The 11,219-nt window shown below is 47.3% G+C and overlaps 1 protein-coding gene across 6 annotated transcripts; it reads left to right on the top strand.

Annotated features, from left to right (window-relative positions):
- The first annotated feature begins 593 nt into the window (after window positions 1-593).
- Window positions 594-11,170, top strand: anln2 (anillin, actin binding protein 2). Of its 6 annotated transcripts, none has more exons than XM_027272396.1 (25): window positions 594-789; window positions 1,798-1,888; window positions 1,970-2,143; window positions 2,332-2,427; window positions 2,554-2,741; window positions 2,870-2,962; window positions 3,058-3,144; window positions 3,412-3,499; window positions 3,679-4,629; window positions 4,826-5,166; window positions 5,238-5,332; window positions 5,438-5,570; window positions 5,653-5,788; window positions 5,867-6,049; window positions 6,134-6,260; window positions 6,339-6,387; window positions 6,984-7,037; window positions 7,119-7,151; window positions 7,236-7,257; window positions 7,351-7,460; window positions 7,637-7,690; window positions 8,118-8,204; window positions 8,293-8,400; window positions 9,613-9,761; window positions 10,846-11,170. In XM_027272396.1, the coding sequence occupies exons 2-25, from the start codon at window positions 1,804-1,806 to the stop codon at window positions 11,000-11,002; spliced, it is 3,600 nt and encodes a 1,199-aa protein (XP_027128197.1). In that variant the 5' UTR covers window positions 594-789; window positions 1,798-1,803; the 3' UTR covers window positions 11,003-11,170. The 6 variants fall into 6 exon arrangements, with proteins under 6 accessions (XP_027128197.1, XP_027128198.1, XP_027128196.1 ...); XM_027272397.1 differs by having other exon boundaries at window positions 594-822; window positions 3,415-3,499; XM_027272395.1 differs by having other exon boundaries at window positions 594-822.
- The last annotated feature ends 49 nt before the right edge of the window (window positions 11,171-11,219 follow it).

Here is an 11,219-nt window from a genome sequence, read left to right as displayed (position 1 = left end):
TTACGGGTGGATGTCTGGGCCATAAATGGCCCAAATTAGGAAAACCAAAGTCATACCAAAAGGGAGCCAAAATTCACCATAAAAACAAATTGTGGACTTCCAAAATATAGCCATAAATGTCCCAGAAGAGCCCCAAATCAGCTGTTTCCAGTCTTCTGGCTTGCCATAAACATGCCTTAACTCAGCAATATATTGTTGCCGCCTCCTTATCTATTATGGATAACCCTAATCATACCACAGTTAAGCCAAAAGGCTTTCTTAATGCCAAAAAATTCCAAATGTATGCCATAATACAGCCAAAATGATTTCTTTTCCTGTTGAGATCTGATGTGTTTTCAAAGTGTTCCTTTCATTTTTTTGCGCAGTGTATTTTTAATTTAATGTCTTATATCTTATTATCAGTTATTAACAATGTTAAAACTGCGTGCCACACCTTTAAATACACGTCGGTATGTGGGGGAAGAGTAGCAATGGAATCTTGGTTTGCGCGTTTACTCCTATCACTACGGTAAACCAGTACGCTCGGCGGGAACAGACCTGGAGTCAGATTTACAGATTATGAATCGCGCTCAGAACAGGCCCGCCTCAGTTTGAGCTGACTCCGGATCAGATCTTGCGCTGTCCGGAGGAGGAGGAGTATTTACGGGACTGAGCCGGTTGTTGTGTGTGTGTGTAACGTCAGAAGACCCGCTGAAATTCAAAGTTTGGAGGAGGAGACAGAAAGTTGTGAAACAACAAGAAGCTGCTGGTTTTTCTCTTCAGTCGGCGTCGAGCTGCTTCGTTAACACGGTAACGGTTTTTACACCGGCGACATTTTGTCAGGTGAGGCGACCAACGGCTGCTCGGTCCTGCTAGGCTAGGCTAGGCTAACGCTCAAACGGCTGCGCTTGTTTAGATGGGATAGAACGTTAGCTCCGTGCTAACCCGGGCTAGCTCGATGACAGGTCGCTTTTTTTTTGTTCACATAAGTAAAATAATGTGAGGAAGTTTCTGTGAGTGTGTGTCGGGGAGTTGTCACGGTTTATTTTAACCCGGTTTAAGGCTCGGGAGGTGTCCAAAGTGCGGCCCGCGGGGCCCAAACACGGTCGGGTTTCATGTTAGCTTTGGTCACTGTGGTGTTAACCTGTATTAATTCAGACCTTCAAAATAAAAGCACAGCACTTTAAACGCTAAGAAAACGGTTTTATTTCATAATTAAACATGTTATATGTTAAAAAAAAATTTTATTATAGTATTTCTCAAAGTCAACTTTATTGTCAATGCTGCTATGTACAGGACATACAGAGCATCGAAATTACGTTCTCTCTTGTCCAAAACAGCATGGACACGGAGTATAGTAAAATAAAAGTATATAAAAAAAAATATATATATATATAGAGAATAAAAATATACAAATCTAAAAGTATATACAAGCAAAAGATCTGTGAGGTTATTAGTATAAATATAAGTATGGTAATATGGCAGTATGGACAGGATTTACAGTGTACATGTACAATCAACAATGAAATATGTAAACATTAGACTGTACACAGTGCAAATGTATTTTTTGAGTCTGTAAAGTAAAGTGGCTTTGATTCTGACAGTTGACCTCCTTGTATCAATAATATGAATAATAATAATACATTTTATTTCACAGGTGCCTTTCTGTCACCCGAGGACACCTTACAATAAATAAAAGTAGACAGCAAATAACAAAAACAAGCAAAAAGAATCATAAAAGTTTATAAAATGACAAGAAGACAACATTAAAAATAGAATAGGACAATGTCCAGCCTGGTCATGTCTCTGTGTTTGCAGCTCAGCATGGACGCTGAAGACGGCGTCAACCTGAAGAGGCCGAGAGCTCCTCTGTCCGACTCTGAAGACAACGTCTTCTCCTCGCCGTCAGGTCTGTTTCTGTGTCGCAAGGATGTATGAATGCGTCGTGTCTGCACAGTCTTTGCAGTGTGATTTGTGTTCTTTCTTTCAGAGGGAAACGATGGACAGAAGCGGCGGCGTCTGGGAGCAGGCGGTCAGGAGAACCGCAGTCCTAAAGCAGCCTCCTCCTCCTCTGGACGCCTAACTGAGCTGGAGACGAAGCCGGACACGCCGATGGTCCCGTCAGTCCGGTCCAGAGTCCAACAGCTCACCCAGAGACGAGACGGTAACCCTGTCTGCATTATCTATCTGTTCATGTCTGTTTGTTTTGGCGGGGTCTGTGACGCGGTTCAAGACTCCGACATGCCACAGCCAAGATCAACAGTCGAGCTGGATTATCTGCGTGCAAGATAAGAGCTGTCGTCAACGCGTCGAGCAGACGCAGTCTGACAAGGAAGTGTTTGTTGTTTTTAGGAGGAGCTCCTCTGGCCCAGCGCTGTCTGTCTGATCCCGGAGCTGACAGCCCGTCCATCATCATCCACGAGAAGAGATTCAGAGAGCATCTCCTCGGTGAGTTGGTGGACACCTGCAGCACGGATCCTGTCTCATATGTTCTAGCCAGAACAAATACATCGCCTTGATATCGCGTCCAAAATGTTCAATTTAAATAAATTTTTCTTCACGTTTTCCCTCCAGGTGAAGGAGAATTTCATCAGCGGGTGGAGCGCTTCGAAGCGCCTCTGGTCTTCCAGGCTACTCCCGGCCCCATAACGAGCCCGGCCAATCCCTGCCCTCGCTCCTGCACCAACTTTGTGTCCGGCATTCAGCAGAAACTCCAGGGAACTACGACCCCGAGCTCCAAGCAGGCTTCTCGCCTACGCCAGGTTGGTACTGCAATCAACACCTCTCTGGGTCCAGGTCGCGATATCAGCCAAGACAACGACCTCATTAATATATTGTTAAAACCATAAACCTGTCGAGTTCTGACGTGTGATGTGGTTTCACTGATCAGGAGCGCGAGCAAGAGTTGAGCCAGCTGCAGTTTCAACCAATCAGTGAGAACGCCTGGCTGAAGCGGAGCAGCTCCGACCCCTCGTTAACTCAGGTGGGTGTGCGATCGCGATGATCACTCTCTGTTTCAAGAATGTTTCGGTTTGTTTTGAGATTTATTCACACGTCAGCTCGTGTAAACGTCGGCAGGGAAGCACGCCTCCTGGCCCTTCGTTCTCCTCCTGGCTTCCTACGTCTAGACGGAGAGTTCATTGGCCTCCCATGCAGCCCTGGGACGTGAGTCGGTGACAAATAACTCTTCACTCTCTGGGCCACGTTTGTGCTTTGACACATGGGCGACACTTCAGCAGAATGAACGGGGCGGTCATAAACACTAAAAATATATAAATGTATAAAAGCAGACCGCCTGTTCACGTGATGAGATGGTGCACACTGATCTTCGTGCTTTGGGTGTCTCTCTTTTTCGTTTCCTCTTGTGTTCCCTGTTTTCACAAGTATTCTCTTAGTTTATTTACTTCTGTGTCTTGTATTTTCTTCCCTCCGCAGGCTGATGGTGACGGTGACATGACAGATGGCAGCTTCACTGAAAATCTTACACCCGGTGCAGAGAAGAAATCTTCAGATGGAACAGGTAAGACTTCTGACGCTTCTCTCCAAGCGACAAGAGAAACTATCCAAGAGAATCAGGGTCCAGTAGTTGGTACTTTTGAAGAGGAGGTCCTCTTTCACAATATTGCCGTATGAAGGCTGAGTACACAGTAAACTACAGTTTAGGCAGTCTAGTGTTAAGATATGAGACCTTCTCAACAGGTGAAACATCTGTAGAGCGTGAAAACTCTCTCGTCGAGCAGCTGCAAAATCCCGAACAGGGCGAAGAAGTCCGGGAGGAGAACGAGCGCGAGGCTTCAGCCGGAAATGAAGAACAGTCCCAAACCCAGACTGTGTTGAAGTTGTCTTTTAACGACGATCAGAGTTCCTCCAGAGCTCCAGTCAGCGAGGAGCCGAGTCATCCAGAGGAGGCGAACACGAAGGAAACAAGTGAAGAGGACGAGTCTGAGGTGTTTTCATTAGAAGAACTTGATGGTTATTCGTACAGTGAAGAGGGGATTGAGGCTTCAACAGATGAGGAGTTAAGGTTGTGGAGATATCCTCAAAAGGAGGAAGAGTCCGTCACAGCTGAAGAACAGGAGGAAGATGAAGGGGCCAGTGAATGTGATGTCTCTGCTGAAGATGAGAAACTGAGACCTGAAGAGGACGGATCAGAGCCAGGAAGCCGTTTAGATCAGTCCAAAGACCAAAGGAACATGGAGTCAAGTGAAGGATGTTATGAAGTCGCAGATATTTCTACAATAAAACAAGAGCAGACGAACACAGGAGGACGTTCTCCTGAGGACGAGAGACGGCAACAGTCTGACGAGATCCTGGAAGTCGATATAAAAGAAGAAGACGTGGATCAGGAGTCAGACGACCGAGCGAAACAAACCGATGTATCTCAGCCTTTGAACGAGCCTCCAGAGCCCGAATCATCCGACGTTAACGGATGTGATGCAGGTGAGGGTTTGACGGAGGTCCAGGTGTCTGAACACCGCATGGAGACGGAGGAAATGGAGCAAGATGTCGTCGATGAAGAAGTTCACAGGACGGAGGGAGGAGAAAGCTCAAAGAAAGTCACGTTCATCCTGGAGCCCGAGTTAATCCACGACTCCACCCTGTCTGAGACCAACACCTCCATGGAGTCCCGGGCGGAGACGAGCATGTCAGGTGAGAACAGTCAGAAGGTGTCGGTGTGATCACCTGGGCTGCCCGAGGAGACGAGGAACACGCGGTGAAGTCACGAGAATCTCTGCTTTTCTAAATCACACGGTGACTCGAGGTTTCAAACACAGCTGGGAATAAACTTACCTGTCCGTTGTTTCAGAAAGTGACCTGATAAATTCATGAATGTTTCTTTTATCAGACGCCGAACTGAGCTCTCACGATGAGACCAACACTGCCGAGATAATCGACCAGATGTTCGAGGAGGTGCTGGAATACGCCGGAAGGATGGAGGGCGAGCGCGTGGACGACGACGACACCGAGGACCACGACAGCGGCATCGGCGCTTGCTCCGGTGACAAAGACAAGATGGACACGGAGTCCGAGAAGGAGAAGAGCGAAGAGGAGGAGGCGGAGGCCAAAGAGAGAGAGCGCGACGAGAGCCAGAAGCCTGAAAGCAACGGAGACGAGCTGCTGACGTTTCCTCCCAGCGGCATCCTCTCTCCTCTCAGCAAGTCTGTGGAGGCCGTGGTCACCCCGCTGGTAAGATTCTTTCACTTCAACGTCCATCAGAGGAGCTTTGTGGGGAGTAATAACGATTTTAATTTTCACAGCGACTGGCAGTGAGCCAGGAGTCCAACCCTCCATCTCTGCTCCTGACTCCAGAAGAAACCTCCACCCCTCCAGCTGAAGCTGCTCCGCTGTACAGGTGAAGCTCTGACTGAACTCTCGGTCTTGAACTGGCGACTCGGTAAAGAAAAATTCAGGCAGCATCACTGCGTCTAGATGAGATGTTTGTTCTTCTGGTCGACAGCATCGATGCGTACCGCACACAAAGACAGAGCAAGCAGCCCGCCATCCAGAGCGTCACTCCGGGCGTTCAGAGACGAGCTCCAGAGAAGTCCAGACAAACTCAACCGTCCGTCAACACCAAGGAGAAGATCACGGTGTGTAGCGCCGCTTTCATCTGAAGAAGGCTTTAACTGTCTGTCGGTATTCAGGCTGAGATCTGAATCTGTCTTTGTTCAGGCTCTTAACGAAGAAGCGGGGAAGCTGCAGAGCGTCATGAACCAGACGCTGCAGGCTCTGAGCTGCTGCACCGACGAAGAGCACGGACGAGGCTCGCTGGAGGAGGCTGAAGCTGAGAAGCTGCTGCTCGTCTCCTGTATGTACATTTATTTATTTACATTAATCGTTATAATTCAAAGCAGGGCTAAGTCTCCAAGTTTTTTGTCTGGTTCAGGTGAGAAGCGCTCGGCTCTGCTGGCAGAGGTGTCCAGGCTGAGGGAGGAAAGGAACTCCGAGTCAGGAGAGACGTCAGCAGAGGACTACGTTTCCCAGCAGCCCTGCAGAGGCACCGTCGGCATCACAAACATCCAGCTGCCTCTCAAAGTCGAGTTCGTTTGCTCCTCACACAACCGCACAGGTAGCACGGCAGTTTAACCGTTTTCATAGTTCAGAGCGTAACGAGCACGACGCCGACAGATTCTGTTCGTGTTCACCTGTCCAGGTCGTCCGAGTCATTACTTCTTCGTCCTGATCCGCTACGGGCCCTGCAACATCGTCGCCACCCCGCTGGCCACGGCCGCCGACGCTCAGAACGGAGACACCATCTCCTTCCCGACATCGGTCACTCTGTAAGCCGCCGTTCATCCGCCGCCACAAATCTGATTGATGCCAAGTGTTTAACTTGCTCTGTCTGTTTGCCGTGTCAGGAAGGACATCCGCTCCTCGTTTGAAATCGACGTGGAAGTCTACAGCCTGGTGAGCGGCCGTTCTTTGTTACGTGTAACTGAAATCAAATGTAGACTCTTTCTTTTTATTATTTAAAGGAACAACACGTAACTTTACTTGTGGTTAAAAGTTGGTAATGCGGTCCACATTCAAAACACTGTAGAGTCGTCTCCCCAGACTTGAAGCTCACGCAGGTTTTGCCAGATTGAACGGCTGAGTCTGACTTCAACCCGTGCTGCAAAATCACGACAGAGAGAAGTTCAGTTTGTTTGAGAGAGAAATTAAAATAAACTTTAGATCTCAGCAGAAGAAACATCTCACAGAACAGTTTTGGTAAATTTGGAGCTAAACGTTGCTCCTTCCTTCCCCCGGGAAAACAACGTCGACCTTTCAGAATTAAATATAGTCAAATGTCGAACAGGCTCTCAGGTTCTTCTAAGCTCTCTTGACATTAACTCCACTTCTTCTACGGCGTCTTGTTAAGAAGCTTTGATCTGCGATGACGCAGCGTTGGTCGTTTTATGACTGAATACAATGAATATCTGACATTTCATTTATTTTCCAGTTGTTTAATTCTCAGATCTGACGTTCGGATGTTTTATTGTGTTTATTTTTACGCCGTCCAGTCGCACACGTCTGGCGGTAACTGCAGCATGGACCGAGCCACCACCAAGTCACGGGTGAGTGTGTTGATTTAATAATGAACTCTGTGCGTTTGTGTGTGAGACGGTTGAATTGACGTATGTCCTGTTTGTTTTCAGGTCACACCGAGAAAGCTCCTGAACACGATCACGGTGAGTATCCGGCCTGTTTCAGTGTGCGACATGTTCCACGTCTCGCCGACGCTTCTCATGAACCTTGTGTTTGTTTTCCGACAGAGATCCAGTAACAGTCTGACGCGTGAGTCCGGTTTTTATTTGTTTTATTATCACTGAAGCGTAACCGCCCGTCAGCGGTCAGGATGTTCATGCTCGTCTGCTCTCTGCCGTCCAGCTGCCGCTCTTCCCGCTCTCAACACTCGACGCTCCAGCAACTTCTGTTTGGTCGGCTCTCATAAGATCACCCTGACCTCGCTGGGACACAGCAAGTTCCCTCTGGACAAGGTAAAGATCTGTGACGCGGGAATTAAAGGTTTGACGTATTAGGACCAGAGTTTGGGAGAAGAAGCACAGCGCTGCAGACGCGTCGCACGTCTTTTTATTCATGTCTGATTCATGTTTCCACACACGGGTGGTGCTCACTGGTGATGTAACACGTCTCTCTGTCTTCTTCCTCTCAGATGAAACTTGAAGGCAAAATCAGGAGGCTGCTGGGAGATGAGTTTCAGGAAAAGGTTTCACCCTGACTAACCCAAAAACTGAATTAACCTCCGCCTCGCTCGATCGTCTCTGACTATAATCCGTGTATTTGTTGTGGAATGACACAGTGGTTGAAAGATCTTTACTTGCTGGTACACACACATTTCTAAGCTGCTATTTTCCTCCCAGTGACGTCACGTGACGTGACGTCACTGGGAGGAAAATAGCAGCTTAGAAATGACTTAATCAAGCATTGATTTCACCCGTCCTGTAGAGTGTGTCTAAAAATCTAAAGCACAAGATTCTCTCTCCGTCTGCACACATCTGGTCACAGTTTGTCCGCATCAGTAGCTTTCCGTTACAAAAACAAGATGACGTCGTTTCCTGTTTTGCTTCTTTCGCTTCGTCCCGTCCGTTTAACCGTCTTGTTCCTTCTCCCTCCTCCTCTTTCGACTGCTGCAGGTGCCTTTTCTGTCTCCTCTAGAGGGCAACATCTACCTGCGCCTGGACAGCGAGAGTCACTCCAACGTGCAGCACCAAGGCTTCCTGGTCAGTAGATGTGTGAGGATCGAGGCGTGAACGCAGCAGCGGCAGCCCTCCTGTCTTTTTTTGTTCTGAACTGTGCTTCTGTCTGCAGACGATGTTTGAGTTGATCAGTGGATACGGGGTGTGGCATCGCCGCTACTTTGTCCTGGACGGGTGCAACATGTTTTACTGGAACCATCCCAACGACAAAGAAGCTAAGGTATGGACGGACCTGCAGACTGAAGCTACTTGAAGTCCATGTTGTTGATTTTTAGGGCCCGAGCACGGCACGCTGGGGCGAGGCCCTATTGGATTTCGAACGCTGAACGACGTTTAAAAGTAAATCGCATTTCCAACGGCCCATATCCCCTCGAAAACTCCCGAAAATTTGCCTACCCCCCCAAAGTCGGCCGTGAAATTACGCATTTTGGGGGTCGTACGCATATGGCTCGACAGCGTCACCCAGGTGTGTGTTTTCGGAGGGGCCCCTCGCCACGGTTTCATCCACGTGTACAAAATTTGGAGGGTGTATGTAACATGCCGGGACGCACAAAAAAGTCTCTTGGTGCCCCGGGCTACAGTGAAGCGTACGACGTCCAATTTTTGTCAAATTTGGACGTTTCGTGTTTTTGGGGTCGTTTCCAGGGGTCGCATTTGAACGAACTCCTTCTAGGGATTTTATCCGATGTGCTTAAAACTTGGCGTGTCCGTTCTCAAGGCCTCGACAATGAAAAGTTATGAAAATCTCAACTTTTCATCAGAGGGCGTGGCCGTGACGGCGTGTCAAAGTCGACACTGACGATTTTTTTCGGGAAAAAAAAAAACACACACAAAAGTGTTGGGCTCTCATATACTTCCTCAGAGCTGTCTGAAACTTCATGTGGTTGTTAAGAGCAGTATTATGCACAATTAATGAGAAGGCGGGGTAAAAATGCTCTATAGCACCCCTGGGATTTTTCTTTGGAACAGCCCCGCCACAGTTTTGGACACAGAATTATGAAACTCAGCCGAATTGTAGAACATTGCAATACCTACAAAAAAGTCTCTTGGAGCAATGGGCTACAATGAACAGGAAGTGAGATATTCAAGAATGAAAATCACCATTTTTGCTGTTTCGGGCTGGTTGAGAAGGGGTCATGTTTGAACGAACTCCTCCTAGGGATTTTATCTCATGGACTTCAAACTTGGTAGGTGTGTTCACATAGACTTCCTGAGTAAAAGTTATCAAAATTATGCATTTTAAGGAAACGGTGTGGGCGTGGCGATCCATAAAAAGATTCAAAGAAGAAATCGGCAGGAAGCACCTTCTCAGAGCTGTCTGAAACTTCTTGCGGTTATTTCAACATGCGCACATTTCGACGTTCGACATGTGCGAGGGCCCGACCATCGCTGCTTGCAGCTTCAATATTTTAATTGTGTTTTCACCTCCCAGGACGCAGAGGGCAGCATCTCTCTGTCCAGCTCCCACAGTCAGTCTGTCAGACCCGTGAAGAGAGACTCGTGTGCTCGACCTTTCACCTTCGAGCTGGTGAGCAACATCCAGCAGCAGCAGCAGGACGACAGCCAGGAATCCATGGCCAAGTAAGATATGAACTCTGACGTGAGATGTTTGGGAGGTAGAGACGTTATTGTTACGAGCTCCAAACCATAAAATGACCAGATCTTGCCAGCCTGGTACAAAAAACAGTTTTGGTCTCTGTAGCTAATTTCCCCGTTCATGACAACTGTACTGAGGGTGAATTTATATACAACTCACCTGTTCACATTATATTAAGGCTTAAAGTTATGCAGGATTAAGAGCGTGGACGCTTTGATTGACAGGTGGGCGGCTTGTTTGAGCAACCAGGCGTTGATCCACGTCATTTTTGAGTTGCACAATATCGAAAACGCTCAGAGTCTGTTTGAATAATTTTGTCTCTGTTGTTTCCAGTGCGGATGAAGCATGTTGCTCTCCTGCCTACACTCGGCCGGTGATGTCACAGAGGGCGTCGTGCTTCTGACAGTTGACGGGAAACGCCTTCTGTGACATCAGCGACCGGACTGAGTCGACGAATCTGTTTTTTAAAACAGCAAAAAAAAGATTTTTAACACAGTTTGAAAGACGTTTTTTAGTGTGTTTAGAGGAAACAGCAGCTGTCGTCTCCCCTCAGGTTCACCAGAGTAGAATGATTTTCCTGTTTTTATGTTTAAGTGTCTGAGAGCTCGTCCACTTGAAGTGCCTGAAGTGTTCTCACGCCTCCTGGAAATCCTGGAAATTTAGAGACTATTTTTTTCCAGTCATGCATGAAACATCCTGGAAGTAGTTTTAATCCAGCCCGTCTGCCCAAAGGATTACACAGTGCAGCGATCTCACGGCTAAGCCGTGGAGCGGAGTGGCATGAATGTTGCCTGGTTGCTCAAACAAGCCGCCCACCTGTCAATCAAAGCGTCCACGCTCTTAATCCTGCATAACTTTAAGCCTTAATATAATGTGAACAGGTGAGTTGTATATAAATTCACCCTCAGTACAGTTGTCATGAACGGGGAAATTAGCTACAGAGACCAAAACTGTTTTTTGTACCAGGCTGTAAACATGTTTATTTCTGCTGTGAAGTTTTTAACATGGGGACTTATGGAGACAGGGCTGTTGGTGTTTGTGAACTTGACCGGTGTCGTTCTCGTTCAGGTGCTGGTTTTCAGCCGACACCAAACAGGAACGACTGGACTGGATGGAGAAACTCAACCAGGCTCTTTTGGACTTTCACACGTGGAACCGAACATCGGCCGAGAGTCAGACGTCGAACGCATCCGACGGCAAGAACCTGAGGGAGAGCATCCTGTAACAACATGTCAACGGATTCTAAACACGTCACAGCAAAATGTTTGGGAGATATTATCGTTTATTTCTTTTAATCTGAATCCAATCATGACTGTTGGTGTTTTTTTTATTTGTCCAGTTTCAGTTTCCATTCGAATATTTTTAGTTTTTGTGGAAATTCAGGTTTTATTTTGACTTTTTGTTTGTTTGTTTGTTTGTTTGTTTGTTTGTTTGTTTGTTTG

This window comes from Larimichthys crocea, chromosome XX (assembly GCF_000972845.2).
Source record: "Larimichthys crocea isolate SSNF chromosome XX, L_crocea_2.0, whole genome shotgun sequence".
NCBI lineage: Eukaryota > Metazoa > Chordata > Actinopteri > Sciaenidae > Larimichthys > Larimichthys crocea.
The sequence above is the reverse complement of the archived record's forward strand: the minus strand, read 5'-3'. Positions and strand labels throughout refer to the sequence as shown.